Source organism: Haliotis asinina, chromosome 14 (assembly GCF_037392515.1).
Source record: "Haliotis asinina isolate JCU_RB_2024 chromosome 14, JCU_Hal_asi_v2, whole genome shotgun sequence".
NCBI classification, from domain to species: Eukaryota; Metazoa; Mollusca; class Gastropoda; order Lepetellida; family Haliotidae; genus Haliotis; species Haliotis asinina.
Genome location: NC_090293.1, coordinates 40,390,032 through 40,409,702, shown reverse-complemented (window position 1 = coordinate 40,409,702; position 19,671 = coordinate 40,390,032). Strand labels below are relative to the sequence as shown.

Below are 19,671 nucleotides of genomic sequence, written 5' to 3'. Positions count from 1 at the left end.
AGTACACCTGATGTGTACACAGTGACAGTACACCTGATGTGTACATAGTATCAGTACACTGGAGGTGTACACAGTGGCAGTACACCAGATGTGTACACAGTGATAAGTAAACTGGAAGTGTACACAGTGACAGTACACCTGATGTGTACACAGTGACAGTACACCTAATGTGTACATAGTCAATAACAGTACAATACAGTCATGTGTTCAAAGACAACAACGATGCTATACAGTCATGTGTACAAAGACAAAAACAATGCAATACAGTCATGTGTACAAAGACAACAGTGGTGCAACTGTAGTCTTTGTCATGTCCACATGTTTGTGTTTTCTGCCACAGGGAAGAGCTGTGGAGGGCCAACAACTATACATCATGCAATGTAGTCTTGAGCAGCGAGGAAGAAGACTCCCAAGAAGAGGATGGTGATGAAGAGGAGGAGGAGACTGGGAGACGACATGCCATACAGTATGTGAGTGGTGATGTCACTCACCCTAGTGATGCCGGCACCCTTAACAACATCATTGTCCACTGTGCAGGTGAGTTACATTGTCCAAACATATGGTTCTATTTGCAGATAAACCAAGACAGTTCATTAGTTACTACTCCAGGTATGGCTTCAACAGGCACAAGGTTGAGCTTGGTGTTGTCTACTGATGTCGCATGTAGTCACCTGTGTTGTACATGTTGCAGGTAATACTGGGCAGTAGGTACAGGGAGGTCTGTTCTCACAAGACTGAGCTTGGTGTTGTCAACTGGTGTCCCATGTAGTCACCTGTGTTGTATATGCTGCAGACGATGCTGGGCAGTGGGGAAGGGGAGGTCTGTTTTCACAAGACTGAACTAGGTGTTGTCTACTGATGTCCCATGTAGTCACCTGTGTTGTATATGTTGCAGACGATGTTGGGCAGTGGGGACGGTTAAGTCTGTTTTCACAAGACTGAACTAGGTGTTGTCTACTGATGTCCCATGTAGTCACCTGTGTTGTATATGTTGCAGACGATGTTGGGCAGTGGGGACGGTTAAGTCTGTTTTCACAAGACTGAACTAGGTGTTGTCTACTGATGTCCCATGTAGTCACCTGTGTTGTATATGTTGCAGACGATGTTGGGCAGTGGGGACGGGGAGGTCTGTTTTCACAAGACTGAACTAGGTGTTGTCAACTGATGTCCCATGTAGTCACCTGTGTTGTATATGTTGCAGACTATGTTGGGCAGTGGGGACGGTTAAGTCTGTTTTCACAAGACTGAACTAGGTGTTGTCAACTGGTGTCCCATGTAGTCACCTGTGTTGTATATGTTGCAGACGATGCTGGGCAGTGGGGACGGTTAAGTCTGTTTTCACAAGACTGAACTAGGTGTTGTCAACTGGTGTCCCATGTAGTCACCTGTGTTGTATATGTTGCAGACGATGCTGGGCAGTGGGGACGGGGAGGTCTGTTCTCAGCCCTGTCTGCCAGGTCACCCACTCCACAGACACAGTACGAGCTGGCAGGCAAGATGAAAGGTGGGAGGCACTTATGGGGATGGTATCAGATTGACAGTAATGGAGAAAACATATATATATTCCTATGTATTCAAATAAGTTTATCAAATATGTACTCTTATCTGAATACAATTTTATGGCATTGAAAAGCATTTGACTGTAGAGACTAGGGATGGGCGATAATACCGGATAAGCAGTATATTGCAATTCAAACTTCACAATACGATATATATATTTTGGTACACTTTTCATAAACCAGTTCATCTGATACAATCAGTAATTTCTGTGACCATGATCGGTAATTTTCGTGATGTAGTCAAAAATAATAAAAACATTTGTATCTTCTCTGTATTATTATACATTAATTTTTGAGATTCTTTAATGGATATATAATTGCATTTACTTTAAAACCATATAAATAAAACAATATATATTGTTACTGGCATTCATTGTAGGGACAAACAAACCAAAATGGCGGACACAGCTACAGACAACTTTTCTCAAGTTCCAGACTTTGACGCAAAGTTTTAAACTTGGGAACAGTTTCAATTGATCTCTTGTATAATCACATCTGAGTCCTAACAGTGGCCAGTGCCATTGCTTCAAGTGAAAGGAAACAGTAATTTCAGTACCTTAAACCACGTGTTACACATTCACAATATATATTGCAATGCAAATCACAGTATGTCGCAGTACGAAAATGTTGGCAATACCCGACCCTGCTAGATAGAAGATTGTAGGTGACACTGTGTGATGGATGGACAATGCCATTTGTGAAGTGACTGTGTTCCATGTTTAGCCATGGTGTGTTGTAGATCTGGCCCTCGGGGACTGTCACCTGGTGTGCCTGGATGCTGAGGACTGCCATGAGTGGGTGTGTAACACATACACTGGAACAACTCACACTGCATACAACAGTACATTCCACAATTTACAATTACCAAATATATATACTATTGACAAAAAATAAGGGAACCAAGAAAACATTGAGCAAACATTGAGGTGAAAGGGTGCATTACCATAGCATTGCACCAAACGCAACAGCCAATGACAATGAAATTCCACATGATGCATTACCATGACGTGTCATCATGCAGCTGCACACAAAGGTTAACCTCTGTAAATGTATTGGAGAACTCACAATCACTAATGCAGCAGAGTTGAACACATGCTGAAGGCAGTATCTCAATGAGCAAACAAAATGGAGAAGTGTGGTGATAATAGAGGTGGGGACATCATTGTGTCAAGTTGCCTGAATGTTGAGTAAATCAAAAAGTGTAATTTCAGGCCTGTGGGACGAGGAGAGGGTTAGGAAGATTGCAATGAGACCTTGGTGTGGTAGACCAAAATCAATGACACCAATTCAGCCCCTGCCATCAATAGGGAATTCCGTTTGCTCATTGGGCGACAAATTTCACACTCAACTTTTGAAAACCAGCTTTATCAGGGGTGGTAGTATCATGGTGTGGAGTGGGCATACACGCTGACGAAATTTCGCATCCTGACCTGGTTCCACTGGCTAGAATCATGGCAGTAATATTGAATACCAAGATGATGATGCCAGACCACATCGGGCCCAAATTGTCACAGCTCATCTCCGACAAGAGGGCATAGGGACATTGAACTGACCACTCCCCAGACATGTCTCCAACTGAACATCTGTGAGACAAGCTTGGTCAAAGAGTGTATGCCATGTACCCCCCACCCATCAACCTGGCCCAGCTTGGTGCAGCTCTTCAGGAGGAATGGCAGACAATACCATAGACAACCATTGGGAAATTAATCAACAGCATGCCATCAAGGTGTCTTGAATGTGTTGCCCAACAGGGTGGACACACCAACAATTTCACATTCACTGTCATTTCATCAGTTCCCTTATTTTATGTCAGTATATATCTTCAGTTTAGAGTATTCTTGTTTACTTTGAAACATTCTTTTGAACATATATGATTTCAGTATCTGTATTTGTGTTGGAATAGTCCAGTTACTCCTACACAACACAGTACAAGATGATATGGTCATTATCCATGACAACTTCCTACCAGTGTAGCCAAGCCAGAAGCATAGTGAAGTTATGCACCTTTACTTAGTGAATTTGTATACTTCTCTGTTGCCTTCCTATTGGAAAATCTATTTTCTTCTTTATGTTTTTCTGTTGAAAGAAATTGCAGATAAAATTTCAAACCCTGTTGATGCCCAATACAACCACATTCCTCACACAAAGTTACAAGAATGAGAGGAGAACAATAAGTCTGCCTCCTTTGGATGTAACTGACTGACATGAAGCCTGCTTGTTTCAGCTGGCTCTGCTCATAGCCCAGCACAGAGACAAGAGAAACAACCTCTCGGGCATCAAATTGTCAGCACTTCGAGTTGGACTGGAGAAGATTCACTCAGTTGCCAAGAAGTATAAAGGTATGATTGACAGCAAATGTCCTTGTTATTTCATCCAAGCAGATGAAAACACTGGCATCTTTCCAGGTAGCCAACTGGATCAAGGAAGAGGGCGACCAGGAAATGTTTTCTACAAAAAAAGATGTCTGTGTGTATATGTGTGCAGTGTCCTCTGTTGTGATTATGTTGTACAGCCTGTGTTGACTGTTCATGCTGTGCAGCCAGTGGTCACTGTCGTGTTTGTGTTGTGCAACCAGTGTTCACTGTTGTATTCGTGTTGTGCAACCAGTGTTCACTGTTGTGTTTGTGTTGTGCAGCCAGTGGTCAATGTTGTATGTGTGTTGTGCAGCCAGTGTTCACTGTTGTGTTTGTGTTGTGCAACCAGTGTTCACTGTTGTGTTTGTGTTGTGCAACCAGTGGTCACTAATGTGTTCATATTGTGCAGTTTGTTTCCTGCTGTTTTTATGTTGTGCAACCAATACTCACTGTTAAGTTCATATTGTGCAGTTTGTTTCCTGCTGTTTTTATGTTGTGCAACCAATACTCACTGTTAAGTTCATATTGTGCAGTCTGTGTTCACTGTTGTGTTTTGTTGTGCAGCCAGTGTTCACTGTTGTGTTTATGTTGTTCAGGGAATGTTCACTGCTGTGTTTTGTTGTACAGTCAGTGTGCTCTGTTGTGTTTATGTTGTTCAAAGAATGTTCACTGCCATGTTTTGTTGTGCAGCCAGTGTGCACTGTTGTGTTTATGCTGTTCAGCTTGTGTTAACTCCTGTATTTATTTTATTCAGCCTGTCTTCATGCTGTTTATGTTGCTCAGCCTGTGTTCACCGCTGTGTTTGTGTTGTGCAGCCAGTGTCCACCTTCCTCGTATTGGTCACAACACTCCTGGCTTCAACTGGTATGGTACGGAGCGACTCATTCAGAAACACCTGGCGTCTGCTGGAATACCCACCTTCATGTATCCTTCACTAATAGACACACAAGCCCAGGGGCAGGTAATGGGTTTAGACTGGTTTTGTTTATATGTCATGTTACAGATGACAGGATGCCTGCATCAGGAGAATTGTTTCACTGACATCCCTAAAAGTTTGTTTTAATTAGAAAGACATCACCAACACACTCCATGCAGAGTTTTGACTTTCTGGGCAAAACATGACTATCATATCTGTTTTCCAGCCCAGATAATTTATGCTCCAGTCACGTCAGAGATCACATTTCATCCATGTTTTTTTAAAATGCATTTGTCTTCTTACTACAGTGGTAGTATGAACTAAATAATTGTGTGTGGGAAGGGACAACAATCAGTTGGATATACCTTCTATTCATTGTTGCATTGATTTCCATCATATTGCATTGATGTGCCCAATAACCCTTGGTCTGAATACACAGTTTCCCTCACTTTCATGCATTGTATGGAACAGGCAGAATAACAGCAGGTGTTTTTCAGTACCCAGACCATATAATAGTCCTAAGAAGCTGGTTCCAGATGTATTTTATTTATAAACAATTTTTACATTCCAAAATGTATTCAATGTTCCCTTTGTTGGATTAACAGGAAAAGCAGAACGCGTTTCGCAGCTAAGGATCACAAGATTGATCAACCAATGAAAACCTTTGTTATGCCAACTGGTTTTAAAGCGGATTACTGAGCATCTAAGCAAAGTCTACGAAAGTTATGGTTTTCTCTCACTGACAAAATGTGTCCAAGAAAACTGGTATTTGCAACCAAATTGTGATACTTGTTTTCTGTTTTACATCCCATTGAAGTGGCTGTCTTTATTAACATTGTATGTTGTTGAAATCCATGTGAGCCAGTGGGCTGTGGCACTATTTACTGACAAAAGCCCTCCCATACCCTCAACAGAACACAGACCCTTATGTATTAGGGAGGACATGCCTTCATAAACATACATCTTCAGTAAACCACAGGTCTAACAAACATGCTTATAACAACTGATGGATATACCAACTGTTTATTTTTGTCCTGTCGTCTGGTATATTTTAGTCTAAATGTATATATAATGAACTATGGTATAATTAACTAAGACAATATTCCCCTTTGCATTTATCATAATGGTAGTGTACTATGCATGTATACAAAAATGCATTTAAAATTTTGTTCTTTTTAGATTGAGCTTATGTACTTATGTTATCATGTCCTTTTTGGCTGAGTGATTATATAACAGTAGCTAGTGTCATTTCCTCAACTCTGTGGAGTTATTACTTTCCCCGGAGACAGAAGCGGAAAGCTCCACCCCCTGCCAGTCCACCATCCTCGCCCTCAGTCAGCCCATCAACATCATCATCAGCAGCAGCAGCATCAACATCAGCAGCAGCAGAAAGACCCATCAAATGTAAGACACATTTATAGATATGACTTGAGAAATGCATGTGACATTTTGTTTTGATTATTTCATCTGTTTAAACAATTTGTTGAAGCAAATACAGTATTTATTCAAGGTGTTGATTCACACATTAACACTAACACATTCTTACTCCAAAATAACATCTGAGTTATTCTATGACTCTATTCAAAACAGTTTCTTCTTTGTTGAGATGTCGCCCCATTATACAGTCTATAAACAACTTTGGAGAATGATGTCCGTCACATTAAAAGACTGTATTCTTTGTAGTTCAATAATAATGTCATATAACGTGATAGTGTTGAATATCTTGCTTTTGTACACTATACATCATGACTTCCTAGATGTAGGCATGACAATGTGATGTACCTTTCACAGTTCTGAAGCGACTGAGTAGTGGGGCTTCATCCAGACGGAGCTCCTCACCATTGCCCACGTACTTCACTGGCTGTTCCATCTACCTCCATGACATCCCAGACGATGACTGCAAGTACTACAGAAGATATATTGTTGCATATCCTTGACCAAATCAGTCTCACTTCTGTTCTATCTGTGACATACCCAGTATCATAACGTATCTCCAGAAACTCATGCTTGTTGTGAGAGGAAGCTAATAGGATCAGGTGGTCTGGTCCACCAACTTGGCTGCATGTGATCACATACAAGTTTTACATTGATCGATGCCCACAACACAAGTGCCTGGTTCAGACTTGATGATGTTCCAGCATAGTTGGATATTTTTGATTTCTGTGGTAAACACCACACACAGGCAAGAGAAACAAGCATGTCAGGAGAGGGGATCATGAATTGAGTGGTCAAATGTAGTGAAATGTTTGATTGCATGGCATCATCTGCCCCTGCCAGCATGGGACATGGTATGATATTACAAGAGGGCTGTATCTTTGTTGAATGCACAATATTTCCTCTACTAAGCACAGGGACTGTAATAACTGCCACTAACAATTACTGTAATTGAACTCAAAGCACAAAAATTGCAAAGCCTCCAAAAAGTGCAATATGTGCCAGGGTGCTTATTAGAGGAAATACGGCACATCAGAATAATGCATGAGTTTGTTCCCGGCCCCCATCTGTCCACATCTGTTGTACCTGTATTTGTACCTTAACGATGCTACCTATGATGGAGACATCCACCACAGTGTCTCCCTGTCCACAACACATGTGGTGATCCTGGAGGGAGCAGACAGAGAGGTTTGTAAACACAACATAATCAATAGCACAGCATTCTCTTCCCACAGAAGCAGAAGTTACCCCTGTCATATCTTCCTACGTGAACTCTGTTCTGATACAGACATATTTCCCATTTCTCGTAAAATCCCCTAGCGGCCAAAACCTGCTACATGAATGATCTATCGTCTTTCTATCTAATCCAGTGACATGTTACATCCAATATGGAGTTAGTTGATCAACATGCCAAGGATAGATTCAGCATTTCATGTTTAGCTGAAAAGCAGAAACAATATGAAGTGCAGGAATCAATCAACAAGATGTTTTTGTTGATGTGACACTTAAGACGTTTAATTGATAGCTTGTCATTTGTCAGAGAGTGGGAGGGAGACGCACATCATGCTGGTAAAGAGTTTCTAGTTTTCCCGAAGCCCACAGAAATTACCAAGACTTAGTGAATGATCACTATTGAAACATTGCTGATTGCACAACAAAATCTGATTGCAGCCAATCACGAGTCCAGAACTCTCACACCATGAAAAGGCTGTATTAGAACACAGGTTACATCAGAAGATACGACAGGAGTAACCTCTGTGGGAATAGAATGATAGCACAGTTGAATAACTTTGTTTCACAGTGGAATATGCATATGTGTCAGCCATCTTTTTCATCCTTTCATCTACCCTTTCTGCTTTTGGCACTTTGGGTAGATTTCATTCCTGGAGCTTAACACCAAATCCCCTCAACATATATCAACAAAACTTGGAAGATATATCAAACAGACCCTAGTGTTTTGCCTTTTTCTATAAATGAAGTTTTGGCATTTTTATTTTTCTCGGTTTCCTTGGAAATGATTTGGATTTGTCTGAAAAATCATGTTGGACTTTGAGTGACTGTCAGATGATTTGTTCTTTCAAATTTGTGAGGGAATTTGCCATATCCTGATGACTCTTGTTTAAGTCATATTTCAGGAATTATGTCGTGTTTTTGTTACTTTCAGATATTGAAGGAAGTTGTATGTGAGAACCCAGATGTAGTGATAGTTACTACTCAGTGGATGGTGGACTGCCTCAACATGGGCAGACTCCTGGAGACAGATACATACCAGATACTACTGGAATAACATCTATCTCCTGTTGTCAGGGATGTTGATGGATTGTAGGAGTAGTGAGTATTATGAAGAGTGTTAGTGGGTAGCACTGTTGCAATGATATAGATTTAAATTCTGAACTCAGGTACAACTTTGTTTGCATAACCAGAATGAAGATACAGTTTTTTGGTTCCCCTGCTTGTAAGTTCAATACTTCTTGTACCATTTTGATGCAAATGACAATGAACACCCTGAAAGTACTTTGGGCGTGACTGCTGCAGGGATACAGTCAGTCTGTGCAAATGATGACTTGAGGTGGTTTAGAGATGATGTAATGATCACCATTCATACATTACACTACACACATGAAGTCATTGACATTGTTAAGTAATAAACCCAGCATAATGTACTTATTGTCATGGGTTATTGTGTGAGGTTACACCCAGTCAGTGGGGTTTGTTCCTCATCTAAAAAACCAAACTGCCTTGCATAGATTCCAGATAAACCCATTGTATGAGGTGAGATAGATGATACACTTGTACATCGATCTGATGCCTGTGAATGATCTAGTGTATTCAAGGTTTCATCAGTCGGCCATTGGTTTGTTAAGTCCAGGTATGTGCACATTCAAGTGCTAAACTGAACTTGTCTGCATGTCCTTTGGACTGGCCAAAATATGTCCCACTTGTTACTTTTGTTACTTCACCGCTGTGTGTACATACGACCCTGCATTTCATAACTTGACCAGCTGATGACTGCCACCCAGAACAAATGTGATATCTCACAGACTAGGGTTGGAGTCACTTCCCTTTGATCAGGCCAGCTGCACCAGCAGGCAGATATAAACCAGTGTACATGGGGTCATTTTCAACTATATTGACTTCTGCCACTGTCCGACTGATGCCTTTCTGGATTATATGTCAATGCCCACATTCCAGTAAAATATCAGATAATGTTTGTGAGAGATTAGAACCAAAGTGAACAATGACATTTTAAACAGGTTATAAGTATTACATGTATGAGAGAGTAATTCACTTGAACAAATTACAACATATGAGGCCATTGTTGAAGCAACACTTACAACATGCGTTACTGTGATAGAAACATGAGTGTTTTGTTATGAAGAGGTTAATGATCAACTACATATATATGTATTTAGAGTTGTTTGTTAGTTGGAACTCTTCTATTTAGTTTTTGTGTGTTTAGTATTCGCATTCAAATCATTTGGTACACCACCCCTGGTGAGATAGCCTTTCACATGCCAATCATCCAAATGCCCAGATATTAGGTTGTCATGGTCAAATCAAGTGAACAATGTCACTGATGTACATGTATTCATATCAACACACTTGACAACCATTTCTGAAGGACAACTAAAGGTATTTGATCATTTTTAATTGATAATGTAGTGCCAGTGGCCCAAAGGGCTCATATCCTATCTTGTCTTTTACTTATTTTTTTAATGAATGAAGATTTAAATAGACAATCACAAACAAGAAGTTGTATCCTCTTGTTTCAACAATACGTCTGACTGGGGCTGTATTTTTTTTCTGACATTGTTTAAAGAAGGCAAGTGTAATTCATCTTAACAAATGAATAACAGTGTTTATTCAGTCATTTCTTTGTCTCATCTAATGTAAAAAATGTTACGCATTTTAAGTGATCACATTGCGTGGTGGGAAATACAGGGTTTTATCAGTCCCATGTAAGGGTGCATTTCCCGAGTAAGGTTGTATTCCTCTGGCTTGGGGAACACAACCTTACTTGGGACTGATAAGACCTGTATGCATGATAACACATTTATCTAGCCGAATGTTTTTACTGAATCGAAAGAAAACAATATGCATTGAATAGAATTGTTGTGGCAAAATGTTTCCTTGCTGCTATGTTGACACCAGCTGATTGAAGGACCTTAATGCAGCGCATGTTATACTTACAGCTTTTCTTCCTTCGCATAGTCACCGAGGCATGTATTCCCTGCTCGTGGATTGTGACGGGTGTACATGATATTTTAGGAAGTGAACCAATCAAAACTCAACATTCTTACATGAGGCTGGATAATATGAGATATGGGAGTCTGAATGTTTGTCAGTAGTTTTGTTAAAAACAATATGGAAATTCAGTATGTCATTGGATCAGATGGACAACCCTCTTTCCAGAAAGGGAGGGGATGGGTATATTTGGCAATGAAATATTCACCATTTGTCTCATTTTATCCAAATAAGAATTAGAGAACATACATCACTTTTTTAATGTAATTCTGAACAATTTCATTTGTTTGTCTTGAGGCAGAGTTTGAGGGGTTTTTGTTTTCATAGAAATTCATCTCCCTCATGTCTGCAACAAATGTCAGTAACATTTTCCCAAACCAGAATTTGAAATATCTTTGGCAACATGTGATTTTTCATCAGAAATAACATATAAAAGCACCAGTGCACTTAAAACAGTAATCCCTGCTGATTTCACTTTTTCCCCAGTTTGTCTGCCAAGGGCATCTTGTTTGGAATACAAGATAATTTTTTGTAATACTTATGCTGAAATATCAGCCAAAATCAATAGATATTTTTTTTAATTCTGCGATTCTATTCTTTTGTGCATAATTATGTGTTAGTAAACAACATGTTTCAAATGCTAGGCAGATTCTGCAGCATTTCTGTCCATTACATCCTTCGTACGTTGTTGTTTGATGAATACTTTTTATATATAAAACAATTTATACATAGTACTTCTTTTGTTGAATGTTGTTACTCCATTGTTTTCAACTTTCCTATGTTGTCATCCATACACTTGTCATCCAGAAGAAGGGTGGATATTCCACATACTGATTCAGTGTATGAAATAAACCACAAACTAAGCCAGACATCATCCAAAAGGATTTAACCAGACCAGATCTGGTAAATTTTCTCAGATGTATGGAACATCTGAAATTTAGGCTGTCCATCAGAAATCTAGGGCATCATGGGTGGTTGGATGGGCCTTATTTCAGACAGTGACTGATATTTGCAGGACAGGACAGGACATTACATTTATAAAGTGCAGATATCCACACAACAAGTGCTTGTTCAAGGTGCTGCTATTTATTTCACTTGATCATTAGATGTTAATCTCAGCATCAAATCACATTATTAATCTCAACTTCTTGGGGAGTATACAACTCTTGCTGCCACAAGGCATACTGAGTTTATTGTGGCTCTCTCATCCTAATAAGGTACCCGATTCACAGCTGGGTGGACTGGGACACATAGTCATAGTCACAGTACTTACTGCAGTTGCCATCCCCACAACTACGTGTATGTATTCATCTGACCACCATCTGATCATACACAAACTGATTTGTGGTTTCTTTTAAGAGCACAGGGTTGTGTACTGTACACTTGGGATTGTGGCAACACAGAAAGAGTCGGCACACAATGATGACACCAAGGCTTTAACACCCAGTCGCAGGTGGGCTCCTCAAGCTTACTGGATCACTAGCCTGGCGTCTTGACCAGCCCACCCCCTGCACCCCGAGATATCAGGGGTTGACAGCAGTTCTTGGATGATAATGTCTGTCAGTCTATCTGCACAAAACCTTGGTGTCTACCACATGCCCAGAGAAACTGTCCACACAAACACTGGGTGTCAACCACATACAAAGAGAAACTGTCCACACAAACACTGGGTGTCTACCACACACCCAGAGAAACTGTCCACACAAACAATGGGTGTCGTGTTGTAGTAGATCCTGCAAGTATAAAGCTTTCATTTTTCAAAACAATTGTCACGACTGCAAGTGTAGACAAACCTATAAATAAGACAAACCTATGAATAAGACAATCCGCACCCTGAAATGTAGATGAATACTACAGCAACCCACACATGTACACGACCGGTGAAGGCCCGGGTTAGAATAGGCCTTCAGCAACCCATGCTTGCCTCAAAAGGCGACTATGCTTGTCGGTTCCCAATTGTGCAGATCGATGCTCATGCTGTTGATGACTGGATTGTCTGGTCCAGATTCGATTATTTACAGACCGCCGCCACATGGCTGGAATATTGCCGAGTGTGGCGTAAAACTAAACTCACTCACTCACTCACACAGGTGTACCTCATATTACGTCTCGGAGGCGCGGCCCTGTGACTGGTTGAAATTTCGTTCGCGGGAGAGAATGGTGCATTGTTGTCCCAAAGGTAATAGATGGCGGTAATTAAATGTCGGAATGAGTAGTTTTAATGACGGGGTTTCATTTACAAATATGTCAGTAAATGATTTATGTATTTGTACCCCTCTAGAGTACATGTGACCTTTAAAAAAAATGTAACTTTCATTTTGTTAAATATTTTAAATGCCCTCATGTAAACCAGTGTGTTTTGTATGACTGGTATTGTGCATCAGCAGAGAAGTTTGGACAAGAATTTTACAACTTTAAATCAAAATGGCATTACCACAATGACAGCAAAAATGCTGGCTTTGCAAAATCTTGCCATACATTTTGGTTAGAAACAACTATAAAATGGAAAGCGTTGCCAAGCGTCATATATTTGACTATTCATAAGTGTATCTGTGCATTGAATGGTCAATCTTCCAAATTGTTTTGATGCATCTACGCTTTTTTAGGCAACAATTCTCTGATCAACTATCTCAAACAGTTATCAGAAAAAGATTAAATGATGAATGCCTTTGACCCTCCCCAAAGTTAAAGGGCTTCAAAGAAATAACTCGTTGTGTAATCATAAATAATTCCTGATGTAGATACTTTGGGCGATGGATATGACTTTCATGTGTAGGCAATTTGGAAAAATATATGTGTAGCGGCCACAAAATTTCGGAGTCCCGTCCTGGGATTCGGCCGACTAGGGAGCCTAAATAGAGAGGGAGAAGAAACTCCCCGAAAAGCCCCTGAACGTGCGCCTCGGGTCGTTACGTAACCAGTGTAGCCAATATGGCGGCAGCGTAGTATTTAAGTTTGAGCCCGGTATATTTTCAACAGCTAATTAAATTCGTCGGGTGTTGTAACAACTGAAATCCTACATGTAGAAGATACGTTGACTACTTTAGCACTTCAGTTTAAGTCAAATATTTGGTATTATTAGTGTCCGTATTAGGACAGTTGATTTGGAGAAAAGTTTCAAGTCGGTATGTTATAACTCACTGCCTTCTATTCTCGATTCACCGCAAAGATAGACTAAATTATGCCCATAAAAACTGCTTTCACACATTCGTTTATTTGGCGGTGTAGTAGTTAAAGATACTAGTTGTGCGTAGTTGATGTCTGATTTAAATACGGTCGGGCTTGAAGCGATATGGATACAGATTAAATATAAAACAAGAAACTGCCCAGTTGGAACTGTTTTTCGCGCGGACTCAGCCATTCTCAGTAAAAATGTACAATTGCCAGTGGAACTCGAGCGAAAAAAAATGTTTAATGATCGGTAAATTGCCTTACTTTTCATACAGTGCAAGCATTAGAAAATCTTTTACCAAATATAACAACAGATGAAACTCTTGAATACCTTTATTTAGAACTTTTTCATCCAAGTTGACAACTAATTAATGAAACCAACAGCGTACGGTTAACATGAACATTACAAACAGCGGCCCTGATCAAAATACCTCTGTGGCGAGAATTGCCTTCCAACAACTAGAATGGACAACTAGAATGATGCCAAAATAAGCAAGGAGCACACAGAACAAAGTACAACTCTCGAAGAACGTTTGACGTATGAACTTATAAAACTTTGAAACTGAACATGAACTTTAGCATTAGCCTCGGCAACACTTTCGTCAAGATCTTGAACTGACCCAGGCATCATCTGGACATTTTTGGTCACTGCCGTCCCATTAGATCCTAAATCAGACTCTCCGTTTGATTCTTGTGTAGATCTCAGCATCTTCTGTGTCTTGTAGAGAGGATAAACATGCCATCGACAAGGTGCGATGACCATAAATACCATCTCCTCAAAACATTCCCAACACATTCACATCATTTCTCGTGTCATCAGGTTACCTGGACTATTAGGAACACTTGATACAGTGTGAAGCATTATTGTCCTTTTGACTGGATTTACATCTTTATGTCGGGATTGACCAAGCGTAGTTGCCAGCTCTAATTCATCTCTTTCTTTGCAGACATATGAAATCTTACTTTTAGTTGATTTTGAACACTGGTAGAAGTCACTCTGAATGCTAGGCTTTTTGTGTCTTGACATCATTGTCTGCCATTCGTTTGAACGCACCTCCACTCCCATCACAAGCACCTTAATTTGCCATGGCCGGAGTCAAAATACTGCCATGATCCTCTTCATCCAAAGAAAGTCTGATGACGAGCTATTACATCAAATGCACTTTTGTTTCTGTACTGGGACGTAGGCGAATCAGTCCAGTAATGCACATGAGTGATATTTGGGCAAATACTTTTTACATCATCAATTAGTGTTTGGAGGATAGCAAATACCATTGAAAAGTTGTGTTGTAAGATTGAAATGAAGCCATAATAAGCCATAATTGTTGACCACAATTCAAGCAACAATATATAAGTTCCATCTTTTAACACAATGTCACTTTCCAAACTCTGTGGAATCTCTCATAAATCCCAAATATAGTACTGTAACTTAGGTTGTAATTTACTATACTATTTACAGTAACTATAAGTCTTCACAATTTCGTTATTATTAATCGCATTCAATGACATCACCACTTTGCACAGTTTCCCAATAGCCATTTGTTTAGAATAAAGCAGGCATGTTTTAAGTATTATCATCATACCAGGTGTGCACTTTAACAAGTATTATATAAATACCTGTATCAACAAATGATCAAACACTGAACACGTTTCTTTTTACATATTTGAATTAAATACGCTCCGATCCAGTCACAGGTTTACTGCTTTGTAGCTTCATAGGAAACCATATATTTTGATATTGCGCTTACTGTACGTACCCGTGATTTATATAGAAACGGTTAAAATAGAGGCACTGACAAGTGATTTACGTCACAATTCTCGTAAGCTACGTCACTGGGCCATGAGAATGGTTTTCGTGAAATATATCTGAATTATGGAAATGTTTAACTTCATTCATCAATATATTATCAAAATGTTACAAAAACGTAACTCAGAAACAGTACAGTCACCCTTACTATTGAAAACACTTATTCCACTCCAGAAAGCACCGGTTCGTCAATGTTCTCATTCCAGTGACCCATGCTTCCAACACGTGATTGCACAGGGTATTTGGGGTGCACATTTTCACTTACAAGGAATTTCTGAACATCTACTAAACGTAAATTACATCCTTATATTACATGTCCAGGATGAGGGCTACACTACTCCGTTTTGGTGATTTAATGTTTGGAAACATACACGGTTATGTTATCCATGTAACTGGATTAGGGCCAGCCTCCATTTTTATGAGACTTATCCTATTGTGGCATCCGTTTGTATGAGACTTCTCTTATTGTGGCATCTGTTTGTATGAGACTTATCCTATTGTGGCATCCGTTTGTAAGAGACTTTTCTTATTGTGGCATCCGTTTGTATGAGACTTATCCTATTGTGGCATCCGTTTGTGTGAGATTTATCATATTGTGGCATCCGTTTGTGTGAGACTTATCCTATCGTGGCATCCGTTTGTATGAGACTTATCCTATTGTGGCATCCGTTTGTATGAGGCTTATCATATTGTGGCATCCGTTTGTCTGAGACTTATCCTATTGTGGCATCCGTTTGTATGAGACTTATCCTATTGTGGCATCCGTTTGTCTGAGACTTATCCTATTGTGGCATCCGTTTGTATGAGACTTATCCTATTGTGGCATCCGTTTGTATGAGACTTATCCTATTGTGGCATCCGCTTGTATGAGACTTATCCTATTGTGGCATCCGTTTGTATGAGACTTATCCTATTGTGGCATCCGTTTGTATGAGACTTATCCTATTGTGGCATCCGTTTGTATGAGACTTATCCTATTGTGGCATCCGTTTGTATGAGACTTATCCTATTGTGGCATCCGCTTGTATGAGACTTATCCTATTGTGGCATCCGTTTGTATGAGACTTATCCTATTGTGGCATCCGTTTGTGTGAGACTTATCCTATTGTGGCATCCGTTTGTGTGAGACTTATCCTATTGTGGCATCTGTTTGTGTGAGACTTATCCTATTGTGGCATCCGTTTGTATGAGACTTATCCTATTGTGGCATCCGTTTGTATGAGGCTTATCCTATTGTGGCATCCGTTTGTGTGAGACTTATCCTATTGTGGCATCCGTTTGTATGAGACTTATCCTATTGTGGCATCTGTTTGTATGAGACTTATCCTATTGTGGCATCCGTTTGTCTGAGACTTATCCTATTGTGGCATCCGTTTGTATGAGACTTATCATATTGTGGCATCCGTTTGTATGAGACTTATCATATTGTGGCATCCGTTTGTATGAGACTTATCCTATTGTGGCATCTGTTTGTATGAGACTTATCCTATTGTGGCATCCGTTTGTATGAGACTTATCCTATTGTGGCATCCGTTTGTATGAGACTTATCCTATTGTGGCATCCGTTTGTATGAGACTTATCCTATTGTGGCATCCGTTTGTATGAGACTTATCCTATTGTGGCATCCGTTTGTGTGAGACTTATCATATTGTGGCATCCGTTTGTGTGAGACTTATCCTATTGTGGCATCTGTTTGTGTGAGACTTATCCTATTGTGGCATCCGTTTGTATGAGACTTATCCTATTGTGGCATCCGTTTGTATGAGGCTTATCCTATTGTGGCATCCGTTTGTGTGAGACTTATCCTATTGTGGCATCCGTTTGTATGAGACTTATCCTATTGTGGCATCTGTTTGTATGAGACTTATCCTATTGTGGCATCCGTTTGTCTGAGACTTATCATATTGTGGCATCCGTTTGTATGAGACTTATCATATTGTGGCATCCGTTTGTATGAGACTTATCATATTGTGGCATCCGTTTGTATGAGACTTATAGTATTGTGGCCGTAGCCTATGATTAAGCCTTATAAATCGTTCTGATGACTAAAGATAAAACTGGTTAGCTCGTTCTGTCGATTCTCCTTGTAATCATTTGACTTTGTTTGAAGACAATGTTGTTCTCTGTATACCATACAACTAATTATACTTGTTTAACTTGTTTGTAAATACTAAATGTTGTGTACATCAGTTACCATAACGTAAATTATGCTAGTTCTGCCGACAAAATTGAAACACAAATTGTCTTTGTTTTTTTTCTCATCCATGTTTTTTATGATGTTAAATATAAAAAATCACTTTGAAATTTTATTTTGCTGGTTTACAAGGTGGACTTATCTTTGAAAATTATCTAGCAGAGAATCATTGACGGCAATGTATTTCACCGACAGCACGAAAAGCATAACCAGACGTAAAGGAACAGTCAGTTTCAAATATTTTCTCTAATGTTTGTGACTGTTGGAGTTTACCATATATTTCTATTACATTTGACTATTGAATACTGTCGATTTCATATGAAAATTAGTTTCACTTTTAGAATAGCAGGGGTTGTAATCAGTCCGACAGAATTTTTACAACTTAACTGAGAATGACTGCGACAAGAGCTAAGAATACTAGAATTTCATGGATGAATCAATAGGTAACGCAGTTGATCTCAGCATGCAGACAATTAGAGTGGTGATTTTAATATTGACAATAATCAGAAGATAGACTATATACAAAGTTACTACGGCCTTCCACAAATAATCACGGATGCTACTAGAATAACCGCAAGAAGCTAAACTTTGATTGATTTCATATTTGTTTCTCGCGTTGACGTTGTTAAAGATTCTGGTGTATTAAATCCTATATGCAGTTATCTCTGCCCCGTATTTGATAACATTGCAGAACTTGCGCAGAGTAGTGATTCATTTAAAAGGAAAACATAAGATTATTCTTCAATGGATGTCAATGGTATGAATGAGACTTTCAAAGAGATATATACAGATATATCTTTCTCTTCGGGGAACGTAGATGATATCACTCAAAACCTTACATCCATGATATTGAATATCACGAATGAATATATTCCACATAAAACCGTAACAGTTAGAACCAAATATCCGGCATGGACGACATCCGATCATTAATAAGGAAGCGAAATTGTGTACATAAGATTGCAAAACCTAGAAACCTTCCCAATGATTGGAGTAAGTCTAGAACTCCTCGGAACAAAGTAATAGCGACAGTTAGAAATGCAAAACGGGCCTTTCATGCACGAGTTGATGAATCTGTAAACAACACTCACGGTACTAAACTCAGGTGGCGATTAGTTAAAAATTATGTGAAAACAAATTCGAAAAAGAAATCATCGTTTCCATCAATTGTCAACAATAGCATAGTGTATGACAGTCAACAAGATATTGCTGACGTACTCAACGCGTTTTTCTCTGAACAATCCCAAGCCGCTGATCCTCACGCCGATCTGCCCGATTTTGAACCGTGTGAAATCGACCATCCAATGTCACCCATCACAATAACTGATGGAGATGTTTGCGTATATTCTTCTCAGTCTTGATACATTGAAAGCAACAGGGCCTGATGGCATTGGAAACGTCATACTGAAACAAACTGCGTCTCTAACCGGTCTGCTAACTAGCTTCGGTGATTCCGCTTCGCAAGAAATGATGAACACACGATTGTTCAAACTTTAGACCTGTAGCGTTAACAAACTGCGTCGCTATAAAGTTTTTTTAAAAATGCATTTTTGAAATATGCCTTCAACTTTTGTTTAAGGGATAACAATATTTTATCAAACTTGCGATCTGGATTTATGCATGGTGATTCTACAGTAAATCAACTAACTTATCTTTATAATTTTATCGCAAGTGCAGTAGACCAAGGAAAGGAAATCAGAGCCGTATTCTGTGATGTAAGTAAAGCCTCTGACAAAGTTTGGCACAAAGTGACAAACTTGCTTATGGCATACGAGGAGAACTTTTGGAGCGGTGTGTAAGTTATTTAGATAGTAGAGTGCAGAAGATGGTAACAAATGACTATAGCACAAGAATGTTGAGGCACACAATCTTTACTTCAGCGGGGTTCGGGTCAAATCTGTTGATAATCATAAACATCTGGGAGTAACATTTTCAAAAGATTGTATATGGTCTGGCCACACTGATAATATTGTAAAAACAACTTCAAAAA

General features: G+C 39.5%; 1 protein-coding gene across 1 annotated transcript in view; it reads left to right on the top strand.

Moving 5' to 3' along the window:
- The window catches only part of LOC137261752 (chromodomain-helicase-DNA-binding protein 1-like), a 43,743-nt gene extending 32,570 nt beyond the window's left edge, over positions 1 to 11,173 (top strand). The window contains exons 17-25 of the mRNA XM_067799537.1: positions 341 to 537; positions 1,406 to 1,504; positions 2,299 to 2,357; positions 3,784 to 3,898; positions 4,729 to 4,837; positions 6,097 to 6,233; positions 6,621 to 6,756; positions 7,376 to 7,451; positions 8,428 to 11,173. Of these exons, the coding sequence (XP_067655638.1) occupies positions 341 to 537; positions 1,406 to 1,504; positions 2,299 to 2,357; positions 3,784 to 3,898; positions 4,729 to 4,837; positions 6,097 to 6,233; positions 6,621 to 6,756; positions 7,376 to 7,451; positions 8,428 to 8,550 (1,051 nt within the window). The 3' untranslated portion in view covers positions 8,551 to 11,173. The remainder of the gene's footprint in view (positions 1 to 340; positions 538 to 1,405; positions 1,505 to 2,298; positions 2,358 to 3,783; positions 3,899 to 4,728; positions 4,838 to 6,096; positions 6,234 to 6,620; positions 6,757 to 7,375; positions 7,452 to 8,427) is intronic.
- Positions 11,174 to 19,671: the final 8,498 nt, after the last annotated feature.